Source organism: Eschrichtius robustus, chromosome 1 (genome assembly GCF_028021215.1).
Source record: "Eschrichtius robustus isolate mEscRob2 chromosome 1, mEscRob2.pri, whole genome shotgun sequence".
Taxonomy (NCBI): Eukaryota; Metazoa; Chordata; class Mammalia; order Artiodactyla; family Eschrichtiidae; genus Eschrichtius; species Eschrichtius robustus.
In genome coordinates this window covers 75,561,517-75,584,454 of record NC_090824.1, presented here as the reverse complement: position 1 = coordinate 75,584,454, position 22,938 = coordinate 75,561,517, and the positions used below count along the sequence as shown (strand labels likewise).

At 46.1% G+C, this 22,938-nt stretch overlaps 2 protein-coding genes and 1 long non-coding RNA gene across 5 annotated transcripts; 1 reads left to right on the top strand and 2 right to left on the bottom strand.

Moving 5' to 3' along the window:
* Positions 1-256: 256 nt before the first annotated feature.
* On the bottom strand, positions 257-9,866 carry METTL3 (methyltransferase 3, N6-adenosine-methyltransferase complex catalytic subunit). The gene is made up of 11 exons (XM_068548023.1): positions 9,644-9,866; positions 5,118-5,335; positions 4,618-5,022; positions 3,523-3,698; positions 2,707-2,923; positions 2,290-2,477; positions 1,869-1,907; positions 1,578-1,686; positions 1,392-1,457; positions 1,106-1,218; positions 257-479 (listed from the first exon to the last, which is right to left on the bottom strand). Exons 1-11 carry the CDS (start codon positions 9,741-9,743, stop codon positions 368-370), a joined length of 1,743 nt encoding a protein of 580 aa, XP_068404124.1. The 5' UTR covers positions 9,744-9,866; the 3' UTR covers positions 257-367.
* LOC137767273 (uncharacterized) lies at positions 9,419-19,590 on the top strand. Of its 2 annotated transcripts, XR_011074499.1 has the most exons (4): positions 9,419-9,499; positions 9,589-9,995; positions 11,826-11,936; positions 19,150-19,590. It is a non-coding gene; the product is annotated as an uncharacterized lncRNA (long non-coding RNA). The 2 variants fall into 2 exon arrangements; XR_011074498.1 differs by having other exon boundaries at positions 9,420-9,995.
* SALL2 (spalt like transcription factor 2) lies at positions 16,922-22,099 on the bottom strand. Of its 2 annotated transcripts, XM_068547989.1 has the most exons (3): positions 21,912-22,099; positions 18,710-21,519; positions 16,922-18,000 (listed from the first exon to the last, which is right to left on the bottom strand). In XM_068547989.1, the coding sequence occupies exons 1-3, from the start codon at positions 21,976-21,978 to the stop codon at positions 17,722-17,724; spliced, it is 3,156 nt and encodes a 1,051-aa protein (XP_068404090.1). In that variant the 5' UTR covers positions 21,979-22,099; the 3' UTR covers positions 16,922-17,721. The 2 variants fall into 2 exon arrangements, with proteins under 2 accessions (XP_068404090.1, XP_068404099.1); XM_068547998.1 differs by lacking the exon at positions 16,922-18,000 and having other exon boundaries at positions 18,005-21,519.
* Positions 22,100-22,938: the final 839 nt, after the last annotated feature.

The window sequence follows — 22,938 nt, the reverse complement described above, 5'->3', positions numbered from 1 at the left end:
ACCTTGAGAAATGTTGTCCCAGAGAAACCCCTTCTTGATTACCGTGTTTACTAGCACTAATTGCTAATCACTTTGATCCTATACAGTATAATCAATATTTTAATGCCTTCCATGCATTTAGTTTGAACCCTTACAGCAACCCCATGAGGTAGGTAATATTCCCAGTTTACGTATAAGTAATCATACTGAGAGATGAGTTACACAAGATCACACACTGTTAAGTGGCAGAGCCAGAACTTGACCTTGAAATCCCAACTACAATACAAACTTTTATTTAAATAAGGAAAAAAAACTATTGTACAAATATTACTCTTCAGGTGCAGCCTGCAAGAGCCATGGCTATGGCTGCTTAGGTTTAGAAGTACTTCTATAGATTCTTAGGTTTAGAGATGATACCATCTGGATACCTTTGCTTGAACCGGGCAACCACATCTGGGTCTAGTAGGTGGATCCCATCCAGTTGGTTTCCAAGGGTGATCCTGAAGCAAGGGGAAAGATGGGGCAAATCAAAATCCTGGAATTTAAAGGCTTAATAATGTTAAAAGATGTGTACTTTTTATTAAGACTGCCTATCATCTCATTGAATATTTGTGCCAATTCTTTTAAAAAGATCTTAATATTAGTATAGTATATGGTAGTATGGCTGGTTAGAAATTGGGCACAGATTCTGGTGTTAAAAAAGGCTGGATCTGTACTAATTAAGGGTCAATAACTTAGTTTAACCAGGCCTACTTCACAAAGTTGCTGCTGCCAGTGAGTATTCTTTGGATTAGTGAAATGCTAGCAGCACGTCTTTTAAAGCTCTACTAACAGGATGAAAGATTAAAATTGTTGACAGATTACACAGATTCTCAGTAACCACCAGGGGGCAGATTCAGTACATCCCATAGAATAACGAAGATCTTGAGGTTGTAACAGTGGAGACCTTAAGAGCAGTGGTTTAAATCTTAAAACCTGTTGGGTTCCCAATGAATGTTGGTTGCTTAAGAATCCTCTGAAGCCCATTTATAGACTAGTGGAATGTGAGGTGAAGCTCTACTAACTTCTGTCCTTGACCATAAACAGTTTTGCCTTTGGGGGCTAGCATGTTCTCTGGTCACCTTACCAGTTCGGTTGCACATTGTGTGGTCGTCCAAATAACTCAATCTTGCGAGTGCCAGGGGACAGTCTTTCAATCATGCCATAGATTTCATCTGGTTTATGACTAGTGGAACGAACCTAGGAAATAAAAGCTCTAGCTACTTTTAAGTTAACCCAAGATTGCAATTCTAGCCCTTTCCATTTATGTTTATGATCCCAATGAGAAAACCTGGGATAAGAATATACCTGACTAGAATAACTGATAGCAGTTTTAAAATGTGGATCTTTGGATGCCTGGGCAAAGTACATACCTCAGCTACGATCACATCGCAATCCAGACCCTGGTTGAAGCCTTGGGGATTTCCTTTGACACCAACCTGCTTAGCAAAGAACAGATTACCTTATGAAACCCCAGCATTTGAACTGTTTCTCAATAAGAAATCAAACAATTCCTATTTTTTGCTCCACCTATTGAATTGGGCCCCACTGCTGCTCACCAAGCAGTGTTCCTTCCCATGGTTCAACCAATGACCTGTGCGGCCTGTCCGAATGATGCGTTGCAGTTGATTTGTCTTCACCCAGATAATTTCATCTACCCGTTCATAACTGTGGGGTATAAGAAAAAGAATTAGAGCTTTAATCAGGCTTTCACAGTTTAGGGGTGGTGCCATCTATTCTACAGAGGCAAGGAATCACATAATACTCTGAAAGAAAGGAACACATATCAACTACAGTTAATTATGTACTTATTTCCCTCAAAACAAAGCAACACAATGATCGTTACTTACCCCCAGAGGTTCAGACATTCTCTGCCCAACTCCATGGCCCTAGAAAGAAATAAGGGTTAAACAGCCATTTCCATGCCCATATTTCTTCTCCCTTCAAGATATATGTGTTGTTTTCAGTGGACATTCAGTGAACATTTACATGAGAGACACCATTAGGGCAACAGAATGGATCTAAGAATGAAAAAATAAAACATAGTATCTATTCTCAATGACCTTACCTTTCACAAGCAACAAATGTAGAGTTAACATAGAATTCATGTATCATTTGTGTTATAAACAGGCATTAGATCTCAGTAGGTAAAAAAGGCTGACTCAGTCATGTATTTAATAGCAGGGCTAGGAAAACCCAGGATTTTATCCCCACCCAGTACTCACTCTATACTGTATCTGCCCATACCTACATATCTTTGAACTGCATTACCTGCCTGTGACCCAGAGGAAGAGAAAGCCATCATCCTGCAGTACTGGTATGTTGAGCCTGCGCATCTCATCATCTGTCAGGGTCCCATAGGGCAGCTCCATGTGAATATCCCAGGGTGGGTCAGCCATCACAACTGCAAACTTGCCCAAGATACTGACGTCCAGGTAGCGGATATCACAACAGATCCACTGCATGAGGTGGTATTTGGTCATCTTCCCTTCCTTTACTCTGAGATTCATGGCCCCAGTCCCTCTTTTTACATTTGATTTTCCTATTCCCTTATATGCATATCTGTCCCACTCCATTCCCAATCAGCAGGGCGGATTGCTGATTTATGCCCTGCTTTCCTACATGTATGGCTGCCCTCCTAAGATAAAGGTCCTTAAGTTGAGGTAAGTTTTCTGAGCAGATAGGTACCTGAGGTGGGAAGAGTCGATCTGCATTGGAGTCACCTCCAACGCTCTGTGTAAGGGCAAGCTCCTGGCTTGGTGTACGGTCTTTGCTTCCAGGAGCTTCAGAATCCATGCAAGCATCAATTTCATAGTGAACATATTTGCAGGTATCCATGTGGAAACATGTGTTAAGGAAAGAGCAGTCACCTAATGATTCATCAGTGTGTTTATTGATGATCCGTCTGGGGAAATAAAAAGGGAGAATTGGAATCAAGATGGTGTTCCAGTTAGATGCCACAGTTCGAGGTCCAAATTGTTGCAAAATTTCTAGTCTTTCGCTATCATTAGAGCTGCCTCCACAAGTTTTCAAATAAGGAAGGCAGGTGACATTAAAATCTGTAATTTACACTAAAGAGTTTTAATTCCTCTCTGAGCAAAGAGTTAACTTCCTTATCTCATGACAGGAAGGAAGGGCTTGCTAGTTAGAGCAGAATAAAGCACCTACCTAAGAGCCCAGGTTCCTGTTTCTCCTAAGATGGTCCTTCTTCCAGAGAACTTTAACTTTCACTGGGGCTCAGAGACAGAGATGTCTTGCTATTGCAAGAACAGAGGGGCATTTTTTTCTTTAAATCTCACATCTTTTTGGGAGTGCAGCCTGTATTCCCTCCCATAGAACACTACTTCTGAAAGTGAACCTTCAGAGTCTGGAAGTCTTAGACAAATCATATTAAAACCACTTAATAACAGGATTAAAGACAGAAACCCAATAACCGGAAGAGATGTGCTTAAAAAGAATGACTGCTTCTAGGAGACCCATCCGACCCCCTCCCTCCCAAAAGACCTGAAGTGCAGCTTGCGACAGGGCCGGTCAGCATCACTGGCTTTCATGCACTCCTCCTTGGTTCCATAGTCACAGAACTCTTGCACTTGAGCCCGACCTCGTGAGCGAAACTTTTCAACTATGGATTGTTCCTTGGCTGTTGTAGTATTCAGTAGCTCTAGGATCTCCTGACTAACCTGTGACAGAAGAAACCTTGGTCTTAAAAGGGTTTGTAGATAAAATTAGCCCTTAAACCGCCTCTGCAAATTCTACTTGACATCAATGTCCTATGAGGGGTCAATAGACTAAGTTAATATGGGAAAATTGGAGCCCTAGGAGAAGAGATGTGTCATGGGTTTAGTCCTTTCTCACAAATCTGCATTTGGGATGAAATTAAAATATAAGAAGACTGGTTCCTACTGCTAAGCATTAAGCTAAACTCCCCTCCCCAGGAAAGCATTCCTTCCAAACAAAACCACTTACATTTATTAGGTACTGAACCAAGGCACAGTGCTAAGCACTTTAGCGTTTAGCTCAGAGCCTATGCAACAATTCTATAAGCTGGGGGGTGGGGGGGGGTAGGAAATGGATAACTATTGTGGGTCCAATATTTAGACTCAGAAACCTCTACACTGCCACTCCACATTGTACAATTTCCGTAATTATTGGTCCATATGACTATCTTCCAGTATTCGTCCCCTCTATTACTATATTTGGATTCCTCTTCTCAAGATCTGATGATACTTCCAAACAGATCCAATGAAAAAGATTCTCTAAATCAGAGTTTCCCAACATTGGTGCATTGTTTACATTCTGGGCCAAATAACTCTTTGTCGTGTGGAGGTTGCCCTGCTAAGACTGTAGGATGCTTTGCAGCATCCCTGGCCTCTACCCACTAGATGCCTGCGGTGCTCCCGTGCTGTGACAACCAAACATGTCTCCAGACATTGCCAAATGTCCTCTGCGGGTTGCGAGGGGGGTAAAATCATCCTCAGTTGAGAACCACTGCTCTAAACCCTGAATTCTAAAAATTGCTCTTCGCCCTAGGGGTAAATTCCTCTCAACCAAAGCTAAAATTCAAAGTACATGTGTGAAAGAATTTCCATCTACCCCTACCTTCTTGCTCTGTTGTTCCTTAGTAGATTGTTGGTTAAGAAGGCTCTCTATCTCCAGATCAACATCTGAGGCAGCATGTTTTCTTGATTTCTTGGTTGGCTCCTTGGCTACTTCTGATGCTGAAGAGGCCAAACCAGAGGCCAAAGAGCTAGCAAAGGCAGCTACTGTGGTCGAGTCCTGTTCTGCACGCCGCTTCTGCCCTGTGATAGTCCCTGCTACCTCCCCAGAGCCCTTTTTTTCTGCCACAGCACCCATCATGGCAGAGAGCTTGGAATGATCAGCGTAGGTCACAAGAGTGGGATGTGCATCATCTTGTAGGAGACCTCGCTTTACTTCAATCAACTCCTGAGCTGCAAACTTCTGTAGGAGGCTTTCCACCCCATCTTGAGTGGCAGGGGCATCTGGCTAAGGAAGGAGGGTGGGGGGAAAGCATTAAGACACTGACCATGAACTGAAGAAAAACAGTGGTAGTTCCCAACCTTGTCTTATCTGGTCATTACCGTGGAGATGGCAAGACGGATGGACACAGCATCAGTGGGCAATGTTAGCGCCAGATCAGAGAGGTGGTGTAGCAACTTCTTCTCTAATTCAGGGTCTGTCGCTAGTTCAGGAACTGCTGAAGCTGTGCTGGGCTTAGGGCCACCAGAAGTGGGTGCAGTAGGCACTGGGCTGTCACTACGGAAGGTTGGAGACAGTGCTGCCTCTGGATTCCGAAGATCTAGGAGCGAAGAGAAATGAAAATGAAAAAGGGCAACCATTGTCAATGTACACACTCCTCAGGAGTCAAGTTCTCCAGCATTCACAACACACAGTTCTTTCATTTCATGAAGAAAATTCTCTGACCAGATTTAGCACTAGATACCCTTTATTAAATCACACTCAAGCATTCACTGCTTTGCCAAGATAATCCTGGATTTTCTGGGAAATGCTTACCTTTTCTCTGTTGGGTGAGAGGTCTTTTCCTAATTCCTTTCCTTGCTGTGTGTGCTTCAAGGAAATAAATTAGCAGCTTGGTAGATTTAAATGTCCATACCACCTCCCTTCAGTCACACTAAAATGACAGCTGATATAATCAACCTGAATTTATAAGCCAGGAGTATTTTCAACAACCTACACTGTGATCAAATCTTTTTGAAGAATTGAATTCGAATTTGAATGAATTAAGGCCCCTGGACATCAGAGGGTATAAAAAATGACAGCGTTGGGGGTTAGAATGATGCGACCTTTAAAGTGAAACACAAAAATTTTATAAAACTGCTGAAGCCCTGGTCACCAGTGATATTTCTTGACTATATTTTTATCACTTACTCTAGTACTTCACAAGCTGGGTAGCCAACATAACCTTAAGAAGAGTTAAGAAACTCAAATCGGGACAAAATATTACCTTTGGGAGAGCCTAATATCTGTGATTATTTAGTTAAAATACTGATGAAATATTAAACATTCAGAACCTGTATTGGAATTCTGTTAAATACTATGTAAGTGGGCCACTAGTTTACATTTAGAGATATTCTGGTTACTTAGAAATTTCCGCTCTAATGGAACTAACTTTAGTAAAATTTAACTCAGAATTCCAAGGAAAATGGAGCTGAAGTATACCAAACACCTTGCTGGAACAGTTACATTTTAGGGAAGTAAGTTATACCCCACATGGAAAACAGACTCCACAATTCCATACTCGCTAGAAATGTTAAATAACTGCAGAACTTTCTTTACCTTGCTTACGTATGATTCTTTTACGTTCTGCTGAATCTCAGACTAGAACTTTTTTTTTTTTTAAACATAATCCAATTTATTTATGTATTTATGTATTTGGCTGCGTTGGGTCTTTGTTGCGGCGCGCGGGATCTTTGTCATGGCGCACAAATACCCTAACAGACATCATCTCACTGAGGAAAAGCACTGATTTTGCTCCAATGTTAATGTCAATAAGTTGAAAGTGTACTTTTTATAATTAACCTACTGATACTACCAAGAATATAATAAACATTTCTTCTTCTTACAGAGTTTTCACTTTCTCTGGTAGCTAAATTTATATGTTCTTTGAGTCATGTATAATTTTTCTTAAAGTAAGCAAGAAGTCTATGAAAAGAACCACTTTAAACATACATTTTCAATCCCTGGAACTGGATCCAGACATTTTTTTTTTCCCCCTTTGGTTATCTGACTAATCACTTGTTTTAATACAGTTCTTTTAAAAAACAGCCTGTGATTCTGGTTATGAATCCGTGTGTTAGTAACACCTCCTAGGAGTATTCTTTTCATGACATTCAGGACACTGAAGCTGAAAATACCTCTTTCAAGGTTATTGGGAGGAGGAAGCTCACATTTAATATTTTGGAAAAAATCTAACAGCTGATTAATGCAACTGTTATTTATAGATGGGCTTTAGCCACTCTGTGAATTCCATGAAGTCACTACAAATTTGGGGGAAAGACTCCAACGTTTTATCATTCTTAAAATGGGTCACTGGCAGAAAATCATTAGGAATCCTTGAGCTCCAACTCCTTCAGAAAGTATTTGTTCAGTTATTAATTCAGTATATTTACTGAGTGCTTCCATTATGCTGGTAACTATGCTGACACTCTGCTTCTAATCTAATGAAAAATTTAATGTGTTGGGCTCAGCAAAGGAATACTTAATACTTGAGTTTATTCTTTGGTTAAGAGCTCTGTTGAAGATAAATAAAATACTAGCTTGAAGACATAAAAATATGGCCAGTCTACTAACTTGCTGATCCCTAAAATATGTCAACATCTATATTCACATCTTCAATCCCATTGATGAAATATATTGATCAGTTCACATATTTACTATGTGCTAAGCCTGGCCAAGTTTATTTTGTTTCAGTTAAAATGAAGTAAATATTTATTGGAAGTGATAATCCTCACTTCAAAAATCTGTACTTTACTCTATGGAAAACAGTACTTTACTCTAAGAAAACTGAAAATAGAATTACCATATGATCCAGCAACTCCACTTCTGTTATATATCCAAAAAAAGCTGAAAACAGCATCTTGAAGAGATATCTGCACAGCCATATTCACAGCAGCATTATTCACAATAGCCAAAAAGGTGGAAGCAAGTATCCACCAGTGGATAAATGGATAAACAAAATGTGGTATACACATACAATGGAATATTATTCAGCTTTAAAAAGGAAGGAAATTCTGACACTTGCTACAACATGGATGAACCTTGAGGACATACTAAGGGAAATCAGCCAGTCACAAAAAGACAAATACTTTATGATTCCATTTACATGAGGTATCTAGAGTAGTCAAACTCACAGAAACAAGATAGAACGGTGGTTGCCAGGGCCCGGGACGAGGGGAGAATTGGGAATTATTGTTTAATGGGTAGAGTTTCAGTTTTGCAAGACAAAAAACTTCTGGAGATTGGTTGCACAATAGTGTGAATATATATACACATCACACTATCAACTATACATTTTAAAATGGTTAAGATGGTACATTTTATGTGTATTTTGCCACAATTTAAAAAAAAAGTTGTACTTTAAAAATGCCCAGCTAACAAAGGTCTCCCAATGATTCTTGGTTCATAGTATTCTGCATTCATTAATGACATGGATACATTTTAGTTTACTCAATATCCTTGTCTTTTAACATTAACCTCAGAAGTAAACAATTAAGTATCAGATTTCAGTAATGCTATAAAAATCTAGATGTGGTAAGAAAATTTTTATTTTCTGTGAGAAAAGAACTGAATGAAGAAAAAAAACTTTGCATATGGCGCAAAGTTTGGTTAATACCAAAGTGTGGTTAATACCATGGAGAAGTGGAATTTCTATTCATTAATCCCTGATAATATGACTTGCACTTCTTCCTCTACTTACCGTGCCCTCTTACCTTCCCTTTAATTATCTAAGTCCTACACAGCCATAGAGACCAAATTCCAAGTGCAAACTCTTCCCTGACGCCTTCACTGACTAAACTGACTCTTGTTACTTCTACCTTCACTGTACTCATTGTGGAATCGATTCATTTGGCATTTTACATATGTCATATTGTATTTCTGACTTTTCCTTTATCCCCAACTAAATTTTAAACTCCTTGAGGGCAGGGACACTGTCTTACTTATTTTTGTCTAAGTAGACTCATGTACGCTGTAGACACTCGATAGATGTTCATTCATTATGGTATAAGAGTCCTGCCAGGGCATCTTCTAGTTCCAAGGGCCAGACTACAAGTGCATGGACCTAATATATATTTCAACACGAGGTTTAGAGACGGACTCGAGTATACTGATACACAGTGGAACAAGCTACCACAAGAGTGGTACGGATTCATTATCCTTGTAGATCTTTGATTTGCCTTAGATAATTCAGGGCTTGTGCTGCGGATGTGGTATGAGTAGCACTTAACAATCTTTTGAGGTTCCTTCAAGTTTTAAGACTGTGACACGGGACAACGAGAGGGGAGAAAAAGTTTAAAAACAAATGTTTTCAGATTCCTGCTCAGTGTGTAAACGGCTAAGACAATGCCAGTTCCTCTACTCGTTTAGCAACACCGAGTGCTAACTCTGCGAGGGCCACTGAGCTGGGCACTGTGGATATAAAGGTTCCGTACTTGCTCTCACAGCGCCCAGAGTCTCAAAAGACATGACCACTAAAAAGCAATTGCTATAACCGAGAGAAGAACAAAGCGCCACGGGAAAAACCAAAAAAAGGGACTTGCTGCTTCGAGGGATCGGGGGCTGAAAGGCCTAGCAAGTGAGACGCCCTCACAGACTTAGGAGGAGTCAACCTGACGCGGTGAGGCGGAGGCTTCCGGCCGGGGAAAGCGGAACCGGCGGAACCAGGGCCCAGGCTGGGAAGGAGCCGCGACTACTTGCAGGAGGGTGAAGCGTCTGCGCTGCTGAGGTAGGGGGAGAAGAGTACCAATGTATGAAGCCTTAAAGAAACGGCCGTTTGGGGAAAGGCACCGACTCGGGAGCTGTGTTTTTCTCCAGGGTTCCCTCCAGCCCTCCCCGGCTAAGGATCGGCCCCAACAGTCCCGCGCCTCACCCAAGTGCCCCGAGTCCTGCTTCCGCCTCCGCTGCAGCCTCTCCCGCAGAGAATCCAGCTGCTTTTTGTGGGCCTGGATAGAGCTCCACGTGTCCGACATTTCAGTCTCGCAGCCCAGACACGTCTCGAAGCAAAGGCGGCTGCCTTCCACCTCTCAGCCCTAGTTCCAAGAATTATCCAACTCTCACGCGGACACCCGAGGGCTAACCGGAAAGAGATCCCGGGAGATGCACCGGACGGAAAGTCATTTCCGGTTTTGCTCTACCTTTGAAGCTGAAACGAGAGCCACCTTAAGTGTTGGCAGGATGGCGGATATGTTTTTTATGGGAGTTCTTTCACGCTTCCGGGTGAGGTGAGGCTGTGGTTGCCATGTTGGTGCCTGGCAGAGCGGCCATGTTGCTTATAGCCGCGCATGCGGCCATGTTGAATATTAGGAAATGAGTTCGAGTTGAGTCGTGCTGAGACAGCGCACGTGGGGCAGCGTGTGTAGTCTAGATTTTGGAAATGAAGGATTACGAATTCCTTTTGACAGTTTGGTACTAACATACCTTTGCCACTGAAGATATAGGTTCATGTTTCCGTGCACTTGTTTACAAAAATATAGCCATTACGTATGCATATTTGAGGGAGGAGAACTGATGGAGCAGAGATACTATAATGAGTCTACAAATACATATTCTCACTCTTCTTACTTATACCAAATCTACAAGTATCATGTGTAATACATTAAAATAGAGTCCTCAGGGAATCCCTTGGTGGTCCAGTGGTTAGGACCCTGCGCTTTCATTGAAGACGGAACCGGTTCAATCCGCGGTCGGGGAAATAAGATACCACAAGCTGCTCGAAATGCATGCATGCACGCATGCATAAATACATACATACTCAGAAGGAGGCACTAGGGGGCTCCTGAGGTTCTGGTTGAGCTGTGTTTCTTATTCTGAGAGCTGGTTGTATGAATACGTTGTTTGTGAAAATTAACTGAGCCAAACATTTTGGTATGTGCACTTCTCTGTGTAGTAAACTTAAAAACTTCGTTTTTTTAATGACGTCCTCTGAATGGAAGCATTTGAGAACCACTGATTTATCAAGCCTACGGAACGCCAAACACTGCCAGAAAGAACTGCTTAAGAAGGCATGGCCCCTGCTTTCAGAGCGTCTGGTATGGTAAAGGAGCTAGGACCCAGTTAATTGATATTGAACCATCTTTACAGACTAAGGCAGCACCGAGCATAGGCTTAAAAAACAAACGTGATTGCAAAGAAGGGAGGACTCCAAGCCCAGATGACCCTTTGGCAAGGAGGTGACATCAAAGTTCAGGCTTGGAGTGACAGCTAGTACTTCAGTAGGTGAAGCTATAGGAAAGAATTCCAGGCTAAGAACATGATAAAAGCAAAGGTCTAGACTAGATGTAGAAAAGCATGATGCATGCCGTGCTGACCCAGGTTAATTTTGCTAGAACACAGAGAATTATATTTGGGAATTTGGGAGAATATTTGTTTCCATATTTGAGGCCAAATTGCAAAAGGTACATGTTACCTGAGTAACGAGCTTGCAATTTATTCAGCATACAACAGGGAACATTTTAAGGTTTGTGAATAGGGAATATTTTAGGGAATCTGGTGTTCTGGTTGAATTGAGATGGGGAGAAAAGGTTAGAGATAGGGAAAATAATTAGTAGCCTATTGTAACTGTTTGATGATAGGACCTTTAAGTCAGAAGCTATCTATGTATAGTAATGGAAAGGAAGGGGTGAATATGAAGGGAGACTACTGAGAAGAAAGATGTGTGTGTTTTGGAATGTGGCAGTTTCATTAATTTATTCAGAAAATTTTTATTGAGTGACTACTATGTGCTAGGTACTGTGGAGATTTAGTAGTGATCAAAATATCCATTTCCATATCATTTTCTGAATTTAAATTTACCTAGTAGATAATTTACATTGTCCTTTGAGATGTGTACCTTTATATATGAGTATTGAGATAGAGGACACAGAAATGAATATGGGCTCATATGAGCATATCTGGACATTTAATTCTCAGAATTATACTTAATTAGAAGCAAAAAATGCCATCTTGCTCAGCCAAAATACTCTTGGCAAAGTTGGCTGATGTGAGATCATAAAACACTACTTCCAAGGGCCTGCTCTACCTAAGGTTTTTTTGTTTTTTGTTTTTTTTGGCAGCAACCTGCGGCACACGGAACTTACCTGTGACCAGGGATTGAACCCACATCCCTTGCAGTGGAAGGCTGAGTCTTAACCACCGGACCACCAAGGAAGACCCCTACTTAACAGGTTTTGCTTCCTCTTTTTTTTTTTTTTAATAGTTTTTTTGTTTTTAATTTTTTAAATTTATTTATTTATTTTTGGCTGTGTTGGGTCTTCGTTTCTGTGCAAGGGCTTTCTCTAGTTGTGGCAAGTGGGGGCCACTCTTCACTGTGGTGCGCGGGCCTCTCACTATCGCGGCCTCTCCTGTTGCGGAGCACAGGCTCCAGACGCGCAGGCTCAGTAATTGTGGCTCATGGGCCTAGTTGCTCCGCGGCATGTGGGATCTTCCCAAACCAGGGCTTGAACCCGTGTCCCCTGCATTGGCAGGCAGATTCTCAACCACTGCGCCACCAGGGAAGCCCGGTTTTGCTTCCTTTAATAACCTGGGTCTAACAACTACCCTCAAGAGAGTTGACAAGGGATGCTTTGCACTTTCATTTGGGATATATTCTGTGTGGCCCTATGTTTAGACACATGTATTATTACTGAAGTAAGATAATCCCATTATTGCTCTATTAGAGAACTGTTAGAGTTAATTGTTCACAAATCTGAATCACTGTTTCTTTCAAGGTTCTTAACACATAGAAATGAAATATATAGAAATTATATAGCAGTAAAATTAAATCTTGGGAGAGAAAGACAGTACTGGATATAGCTTTGTAGAAGATGAAGGGGGTTGATTCATCTTAAAGACAGATTTCCACAGGTCAACCCTTAAATTCATAAGCATTTTTGTCTAGGAAAGGAAGGATTTTTCTAGTGGAAGAGATTCAGTCTCTGGTAGAATTCGGGGTACCTAAGACCTGGATTGCCTCCTCTCACCTACAGAGGAAGCCAAAGAAGGAGTACAGGTACTCCTGAAAGTCAGCCAAATTAAGGGCAGCTCCCAGAAGTCTTTGCTTTCATATTCACTTTGGATAAATTATTACAGTAGTAAATTAGGCAAATTTTAGGAGCACAGGAGGGCCACTTAGCATGATCTGCTTATAGAGGGATTTTTTTCTAGACTCCTCAGGACCAGTTTTCAGCTCAAAAGAAAGCCACTGCTTTCTTGTGTGGCCACTCTTAGCCAGTCTGTATACAACAACCCTGAGCAGTACAGGAAGAAGGAATCTCACCCAGACCTCTTCTAGTCAAAAGAGTGTAAGCCTAGTTGTGAGTAGATGAGTGCTGCATGCACTACATTTCTTAACTTTTCCTCCTATCTGCTGTGGTAGACTTTCCAGAGTTAGCCACAATAATGGCTCCCATCGCACATGCCCTTATGCAGTGTGTCTTTGCCACTCTTCCCGATAAAAGGTAAAGCTTATTTCCCCTCCTCTTGAATCTGAACTCGTCTTCTGACTAGCTTTGGCCAAGAGAAAGTGGCAGAAGTGATATTCTTTGAGTTTCAGAGTCTAGGCCTTAAGAGGCCTTGAAGCTTCTGCTTTTGTCGTCTTGGAGGCCTAGGCCTTCATGGAAGTCCAGTTATCCTAATAGCTAGACCATTTGAAGAGAGAGTGAGGGAGTGGGAAAGGGAGAAGGAGAGGGAGAAAAAAAGAGTGAGAAAGAGAGAGAGAAATCCTAGAGATTGAAAGATGTCAAAAAGAGGCCCTGGAGAATGAAAAACTAAGGAAAGAGACTCCAGCATTTCAGTCATTCAACCGAGGGGCCAGAGGTGAGTGAGGCCATCTTGGATCCTGCAGCCCAAACTGAAGCTGCTGAGTGAGCTCAGCCCTCACCACATGGAACATAGACAAGTCATCCTGGCTGAGGCCTGTTGGGACAACCCATGGACTCACAAGCAAATACATAATTATTGTTTAAGACACTAGGTTTTGGATGGTTTGTTACACAGCAGTGGGTTACTGAAACATCCACAGTATTGACCAAATACTGCACTTCTTAACTGGTTCTTTGGTCAAAATTTCTTTTTTTCTTCACTTTTGTCCTTACTCATTTTTTTAAATTATATGATCAAAAGCAAAGTGTCCATTGGGGTTAGTAAATCTGTTGTTAAATTAAACATTAGAAAAGACAAGGAAATGTAAAGGGAAGTCAAATTTGGGTCCAATGGAGAAACGCTCATGTGAGTTAAGTTTGTTTTGGGGATCAGGAGAGGGATGTTCCTTGATTTACTGAGAAGTTCCAGGGACGGTATCCAGAGTCCCAGGGGCAGAAATTTGTGAGAGATGAAAATGTGCCAATAGAATTGAAATCTTTTTTGGGAGTGACACAGGTTGAAATCTGGGAGAAGCAGATGCTGAGAGAGTCAGGAGTCCAAAAGTTTTAGTGGGAAGTAACACCTGTAAAAAGAAAAAGGGAAGAAAATGGGATTGGGCAGGGAGAGCTGTCCCAAGCTGTCAGTGACGCAGACATGACAGCCTCTGCCAGACCACTGGGGAGTTCCATAGCAAGAATCGTTCATTAGCCCCATGTTCCCTGGGAATGGCTAAGCCCTGTACCACCCACCACCTTGCTTAGCCTTTGGCCAGGGGTTTGGAGAACAGTAGGACAGCTGGAGGCTGTCAGCTAACCAGGTTTCTTGCAGCTAGGTAGCCAGTTCTTTCTTAAAGGGACATCTCTGAAGTAGCACACCTCTGTATCTGCCACAGGGGACTTGACGTACCTTATGTAGGTTCTTATATGGTAACTGCCTCGGTCCTTAGGTTGTCATATGGATTCAGTTAATATATTTCAGCATGGTTATTATGAAAACTGAATGTAAGAGAACTGTACGTCCCCGCCCCCTTCTCTCTCTTTGTAACATGAGTTAGTTATTTCCCTTTCTGGAATCCCGCAGGCCACTGTGTCTATCACAGTATTTACTACCATGATATAAAAATATGTTTTCATTTTTCTTCTTCCTTGACTGAGCTCCCTTAGGGGCAGAAGTTTGTTTACCTTTGTATCTACCCAACACCTGGTCTCTGAAACAAAATAAATCCTCAAAAATTAACTGAATGAATGAGTGAAGAAGCTGTCTCTTGCTGCTTATAATAGTGATCTTTGGGGGCTTCCCTGGTGGCGCAGTGGTTAAGAATCCGCCTGCCAATGCAGGGGACACGGGTTCGAGCCCTGGTCTGGGAAGATCCCATATTCCACGGAGCAAGTAGGCCCGTGAGCCACAATTACTGAGCCTGCGCGTCTGGAGCCTGTGCTCCGCAACAAGAGAGGCCGCGATAGTGAGAGGCCCGCGCACCGCGATGAAGAGTGGCCCCCGCTTGCCGCAACTAGAGAAAGCCCTCGCACAGAAACGAAGACCCAACACAGCCATAAATAAACAAATAAATAAATAAATAATTTTTTAAAAAAAGTTTAAAAAAAATAGTGATCTTTTTATCCATCTAGTTTGAACTGAATCCGCTATGTATATTTCAGGTAAAGCGTTTCGCAAGCTGCATTTCTTGACATATTCATTTCAGCAGGTTAGAGTTAATTCACCTTCCAAAAGGATGATCAAATGAGAAGTGCTTGAGAGTAAGAAATGGTGGGGTTGAGGGTGGGGATTGGAAGGGACTGCAAGAAGGAAGAAACTGAAGGCTCTAAGAGAGGAACAAATTAAAGGTGAAGAGAGAAAAATAAAAGTTGTAGGTCAATGAAAGAGTAAAAAGCAGGAGAGGAAAAAGAAGAATGAAAAGGAGACAGAAGGGAAAATAAAGTAGAGCTATGAAGGAGTGGGGTGGGGAGTCCAGCTCAGTGCTGACCTGCCCAAGGAAGCACCCATTAGTAGAAGCCTCACTGACAGCTGTTACCATAATGGGAACTGGCATCTAAAGAGAGGGCAAGTCTAGTTTAATTAGTTAAATGGCATTATCTATGTCCAATGAGGGTAGGGGAGGTAAAGGGAATAGAAGGATTGGTGACCTACCCCCTTCCATAGGCTGAAAAGAAAAACAGATTTATAAAGCTTTGGTAAGGAATTAAAGAGACAGGAGCTTTCTTCTCCAGCCGACTTCACAAGATTGCCATGTCCTATTCATTAGTACCTTTAAAGCGGGACGGGTTTAAAGTTGCCTCCAGGAGGCAACTAGAATCAAACCTCTGTTCTTTACCTTGAATCGAGCCAGTAGGTTTACTCACCTTTTCCCTTCAGTCTTCCAGGCAGCCTCACTTCAGGAGTCTTTAGTATGGAACAGGAAGCAAGCACCATTCCTGACCACTGGTGGTTAGCACTGAGACTGGGGTTCTGCCGACCTGGGTTCTTAATCCAGTTCTGCCACTGATTGGCTGAATGTCTTTAGGCAAATCATTTTACCAGTCCCATCCCTTTAGCATGTGGTTTCAGTGATATAATCTTACAAACGAAAAAAAAAATTCCGGAGAATGTTCTCTTTAGGAAAGCAAGGTCTTAAGGGTCAAATCTGAACCTTACCATGTTGTGGAGAGACAAAACAAACAAACAAAATATATATATATATATATATATATATATATATATATGTATGCTTCATTTCATTCTCCCACTCCCAATGTACTTCCTCTGCTAAGAATTCTCCTTTATATTATCTTGTTGGTAGAAATTACTAGGGTTGAATTTTTTTTTTCTGTTTATAACATCAGACCTCAAGTATCATCAAGATGAATTCATCTTGGTTCTGCAGATTAACGGATGTCAGTTAGGCTGGCCTACAGGTCAGGACAGATAGATAAAGAAACAGCTTTCAACCTCCAAACAAAACAAAACAAAAAAAGTAAAATAAAATACAAAAGCCTGGTGGTGGAAGGTTCTAGGCAAAGAGAAAACCTGGACAATGGCTGTAAACAGTGAGCAAATCCCCTACCTTTTGAGAACACAAACACCATTTCTAGAAGGAAATTACATTCACTGGAGGTTGTTTTAGGACAAGGCTGAGCAAATTAAATATTTCAACACCATATGTTCAGCTTTGGCAGGAGATGTAGGTGGGAAGGGAATCTCAATGTTAGGGAATGCTCATATCACACCCCAGCTGGCTATTTAGTCATGAAATAAGGAGAAACACACAAATATTTGGTTAAAACACCTTTAATGAAAAGGGAAAGACACTAACATCTCCGTTGTCTGCTCTTCACATTTTACTATGTTAGGAAACTGGAGCCTACACCTTTGGAGGAGGAGCCATCACTCAAGTCAGTCAATAGCAGAACCCTCACTCCCTCCTCCTCAGAGCTCCTGTTCCAAATGATCCTATGTTAAGAGTAAATACTACGTCTCATTACAAAACGGAGAGGCAGGGAGGACAGCACCTCGGGCTCATCTCCCAAAGTCTGGGACTCTAAGAACCAGACAGCGGCAAAGACATAAGCCCCGGTCCGTGGACAGGCAAAATGGGAAGGAAGTGGACCTTGAAAGAGGAAGATGAGGAAAATACAAGGGGCCAGGGAATAGAGGAGGGAGTTATCTAAAACTAGAAGCACACTAGTGCTAGGAAGTCTCCCATGATCCATGGTGCACTGCTCCACACTAAAGTCACCATGAGTTCAAAAGAACATTCATGACACCCGTCGACCCATCCAATTAAGAGTTTGAGGTCCCCTCCTACATCACACCCCTTTCTTAATCACATAGCTTCTCAGCAAGCCCTATGCTTTAGCAACCCTCCTAAACTCTCCATTATTCCTTCAGCTAACCCTCATCAACAATGCTTGTTAAAGATATGAACTTCACATTTCCTTCCCCAAAATATCCATCCCATGGGAGACCTCTCAGCAAGAAATCCACTTGTTTCCTAACTCAGAGGCAAGGATGAAAGCTATGAGAAGCTCAAAATATCTTGGCATATTAACCAGCCAACACCTCTGCCTTAACGTGACGAAGGCACATTAGTGCCTTACTACTGGGAGGAGTGTCCTATGCCCTTCGTTTCTCCCTACACCCTGGGGCTGAGCCACCAGATACTGATATTGTTGCATCTTCACTGTCGGCACCTTCTGGAGCAGGGGGAAGGAGAAGAAATGTACAGTTTGCTACTTCTCTTCTATGATGGGCTTTCTCAGGCACTGTCTTGGATGCCAGAGGCCAAAAGAGGAGGAGGGGGGAATCTCTTCTCCTTGGCTTCTCTGGATCCCATTGCTGGAGGCAACTTCTCAGCCACAGTTCCTGGGCCAAACAGCACTGGTGGTGCAGGGCCTGAAGGGGTAGTGGAGATGGAGATGGAGCTGGAACTCTGGGGCTTGGTGGGCAGGTCACTTGACAGGAAAGCTGTGTCCTGGTTTCAGCAAGACAGGGGGCCCACCCTCACCAGCTGGGCAGGAATGCCCTGGGACAAGAAGTCCTGCAGGTTGACCTGGTCACCAGAGAGGAGTGGCCCTAGGCCCTCCAGGGACAGCTGCTGGCCCCTTCGGGCTGGGCTATAATTCCAAATGTGGGTGCTCAGTTGCACCTGCCAAAGGGAAAGGGAGAGGAGAGGGTAGAAGGGTCATTCCCAGGGAAGGTGGAGAGGGTTCTTCTTGGGAATGTGAAAGCTGTAGAGAATCTATTTTCCTCAGGTACAATGAATGAAGAGGAAAGAAAAGTTTCTCAGGAGGCCATCCCCCTGTAAGCACAAGGATTTCAAAGCTCAGGGATTAGAGAAAAGCCATTAGGGACACATCAATATAAGAACTCAGAGAAATAGACAAATAAGGGCTCATAGATCTTGGAGGTCCTTCTACAGAGCTCTCAGTTTCTTCCCCCCGGGTCAAGGGGCAGCAGGTTCAGAAAAACAGGCTCATGGGATCGTGGGGTCATCTTTCCGGGGAAAGGGGGAGAGCCCTGGGGAAGTGGTGGAGGGTGAGCAGCCAGGGACCAAGGAAAGAGCAGCAATATTCTGAGGGCCGTGGGGGGCAAAGGGCTGTACCTGGTGGTGAGCCAGCAGAATATGCTTCTTGAGGGTAGCCCGTTCGAGAAAGCCCTGCCTGCAGAAAACACAAGTGAAGAGCGGCCCCTCCTTGGGGTGGGTCTTCTGATGCTCCTCCAGAGCTGCCTGGGTGGGAAAGGTCTGGCCACACACCTCACAGGCCTTTCTGCTACTGCTCTCTCCGGGCTCCTTTCTCATCGCTTCCTGCAGGCTCAGCTCCTCCACCAAGGTGGGGCTGCTGCCTTCCCCTTCTAGGACCAACGCTGACACTGGGCTGGCGCTCCTCTCCGGTTTGGCCCCCTCTTCTGTGCCTCCTGCAACATCACTGCCGCCCTGCTCCACTGGCTGCGTTCGATCCAGGCTGTCAGGCGGCGGCGGCGGCGGCGGCGGCAGAGAAGGCTGTTGAATCGTTTTCTCATTACTGTCCATCTCCTTCCCAGCTGTGGCCACTGCCACCACAGTTCCCACTTCCTCCTCTGCCCCGGAGGCCTCTTCTGAATCACCACGCACTGATATCGCCTTCTCACCTCCACTCTCGGAGCCTCTCCCTGCCAGGGAATCTTCATCAGTCACGTCTTCCTCTTCTTCGTCGTCCTCTTCTTCCTCTTCGGACAACTCCTCTTCTGGGGATGGCTGCTGGGATGGCTGCTGGGGGAAGCTCCCCGCCCCAGAGACTGCAGACTGCTCAGGGCCGTTCTCCTGGGCAGTTCCCCCACCTTCAGGGAGCGTGGTACCACCGTTGGGGATCTGGCCCCCCAGGTGCATCCGAACATGCTGCTGCAGAGTAACAGCATTGGTGAACTTCTTCTGGCAAATGGGGCAGGAGTTCTGAGCCCGGGCAGCTGGACTAGCCTTGTGGCCCACGAAATGTGCACGCAGATTGCCCCGGGTAGAGAAAGCTCTGCCACACACTTTGCACTTAAAGGGCCGCTCACCTCCATGTTGGCCGTAATGCAGGCGCAGCGCTCGAGGACAGCTCAGCACCCGGAGACAAATGACACACTGGTTAGGTCCCGATGAGGCTGAGGATGAAGTTGCAGGGGCAGAGGTTGTGGAGGCTCCCGAAGCAGTAGAGGCCACTGCCACGGCTCCCTGACGGTCAATCTTCTCTACCAGTTGCTGCAGCTTGGAGGTCTCAGAGGGTGAAGCCCCCAAGGGCTCTAGCACATAAGGAAAGGGGAAGCTACCAGTGGACTTAAAGTGGTTGGTGAGCAGGGCCCAGCTGGGTAGCGAAGTCACCAGCTTACTTAGCTGCATGCGGGTTGCTGTGCCACTTTCTGCCACCCCGGCGATGGCCGAGCCCTCGCTCCCGGGTGGGGTGTTTTCATCAGCTTTACTCTTTGGCTCTACCGCTTTCATGAGCACGAACTTATTGAAAGCAGGGAGCGCAGGAGCCGTGGCTGTGCCTGCCCCGGTGGAGAGCAGCGTCAGGCTCTCTGTGGCACTGAGTGCCGTGGTGGATGCCACCAGAGGCTTGCGTTCCACACCGCCACCTGGCATGGCCGCCTCCTCCTCGGCCTTCTCTGGCGGCACGGACATACCATAGGGCAGGCCGCTGCTGGTGATGACGTAGTCCAGATGCTCTGGTACCGGGTGAGGGTTCATCTGCACGTGCGGGTACTTCTCCCGATGCCGGTGGAAATGCACTTTGAGGTTGCCACGCGTGGTAAAGCGGTTGCCACAGACATTACACTTATAGGGCCTCTCACCTGTGTGGGAACGCAGGTGGATCTGCAGGGCACTGTCACTGCCAAATACTTTGGCACAGAAGCGGCACTTGTGCCGTCCACCGGGCTTCTCCAAGGGACCCATCAATTCCCCATAGCCCAGCTCACCACCTCCATTCTTTGGCTTCAGGAGCCCTGGGGAGGCAGTAGCCTCGAGGCCCCGGGCTGCCCCAAGACACTGTGCTGCCAGTAGTCCCGTGGTGCCTGGGAATGCCAGATGAGGCGAGGCAATCAGCTGATCTGTGCTGCCTGACAGGGCCGGGGAGGGGGCAGGGGTGGGTTTGTGGCTTCGCCCGACCCCTCCGGCAGCAAAAGGGTGCTGTGACCCCAGTGGATGATAAAGGTGGAAGAAAGCCTGCTTGGGTGTTTCCGCCCCTGAGGAGGAGGAGGTGGAGGAAGGCGCCAGTGTCTTGCCAGTTTGGACAGGCTTGATGGGGCTGAAGAGGGGGAGCAAGGGCTTGGTGGAGGAGGCGGCGCCTGTCCCAGGTAACTCGGAGGGGCTGGAAGGGGTGCCCACTGTCTGGCCTAAGGAGCCAAGCAGCAGCACCTGCCGGCAGATTTGCTCAGTCATCTGCATCTGATGGATCTGCCGCTGCTGCAGTACCCGGAGCTCTTCCAAGATCAGAGGGATGTTCAAGTGGCCGCTCCCTACACCTGGGGGTGGAGGAGGAGGGGGGGGTGCAGGAGTGGATTCTGGAGGTAATGGAGTTGCTCCTAGCTTAGGGCTGGCCAAGATCAGGCCCCCACCTCCCCCAGCTGCTGTACCTGTGGCAGCTACGAGAAAGTGCCCCGAAGACTCCTCTCCCCTCCGCTCTGGGCCCCAGGTGGGATCCGTGGGTACAGAGGACCCGGAATCCGAGGGGTTGCTCTGCTCGGCCTCCATGACCTGGGGACTGCTGTGGCCCTCAGGCCGGGGTTCAGAAGAGGTCGAAGAGTTGTTGGGGTTCTCCTGGCCCCCAATTATCACCATTACAGGGGGGTCAGGAGAACATGCGTTCTGGTGGGCGAGGAATTCAGCTGGGTCAGTGAATTGTGCGCAGCACTTGGCACAGACTTGGGGGTGGTCCTCCTCGCTAGCATCACCTGGGGAGAAGACAAGGAAAGAGCGTGGGTGGTGCGGTTGGGATGGGTATGCAGAGGCTGTAATTAACAACGAGCCCAGTAACCGCTAGTGGGGGTGGGGAGATGAGCTCACCATCCGGCCGTGCAGGAGGCTAGAGCTCAGTGCTGTCCCGCCTGGACAGGAGACTCGCCAGCACTGGGGGCCAGGAGGGAGGGGGAGCGGGCATGCACAAGCTACTCCCCCCTCCACCCACCCGCCCCCAGCCCCCGGCCACTGGCGGGCGCAAGGACTGGGTGTGAGGACCGGGTCCTGTGCAGAGAATCGTGCCTTCTATCTCGTCCACCGAAAGTCCTCTCCCCGCCCCCCGCGTCCCCTCCACCCCCACCCCTGCCCGGGCCGGGCCCTACCGCACCTCCAAGCTCCGCCGGCTCCCCGCAGGGCCCCCCGAGACGAGAGCTCCTCCCGGCTTCGTGCGCCATGGTTGTGTGGGAGGTGGAGGGCCAGGTGGAGTGGGAGACAATGGGTATCCGGATTGGGGGAGGCGGCAGTGGCCGCCGGGGCTGCGGCAGCTTCTGCACCCAGCGGCCCAGACTGCGGAGATGGAGATCGGCGGCGGGGGCAGGGAGCGGCGGAGGAGGGGGAGGGGAGCGAGGAGACGCGGAGGAGGGGAGGAGCTGGAACGAGAAAGCTGGGAGAGGGGAGATGGGGGAGGAGCTGCTGGGGAGGGGAGCCTGTGGGGAGGAGCTGCTGGGGAGGGAGGCGGGAGCTGGAGGAGGAGGAGGGAGGGGGAGCGAGCCCAGAGCCCGGGAGGGTTTCCGGAGGCTCAGTGACAGGTGCTGTGGGGCATGGCGGGGGTCCACCTTTCCTTACCCTCTGCCAGCTCCCCCCATCTCCGGATGTCCATGCCCAGACCTGCCCCCCTCTCCCCCCCTCCCCCCCCAACCCCCCAGCAAGCTCAAGGGGGCACAGTAGGAAACACAGCCTTGCCCAATAGAGCAAAGCGATAGGCTTCTCTTATTTTCCTTTGGATAAAGGATCCGCTGAGCCTGGAAAACGTGGGCTCCAGAGAGGGTGGTCTGAGGGCCAGAGCGGGAGGGGGATCCCAGAACACCCACCCTTACCTACACATACATATCTGGTACCCCCCAGATACCCCAAGTTTTGTCCTGTTTTCCTGACCTCCATTCCCACCCTACCCCCACCCCATCCACAAAAGAAGTTTCTCAGGGTGGGAGGCCGCGAGGTAGAATTTCCAAGGAAGTCGTTTCAGGACTCCTCTCTGCGTAACACTAAGCCCCTTTACTCCCCGCCCCTCCTCCCCCAGAATAATAGCTGAATGCGAGTTACTCCACAGATCACCCAGCCCACACCTAATTTATAGAGTTCATGCTTATTTAAGGGGCCATCTCCGATTTAGTACCCTCTTCTCTACCCTTCTT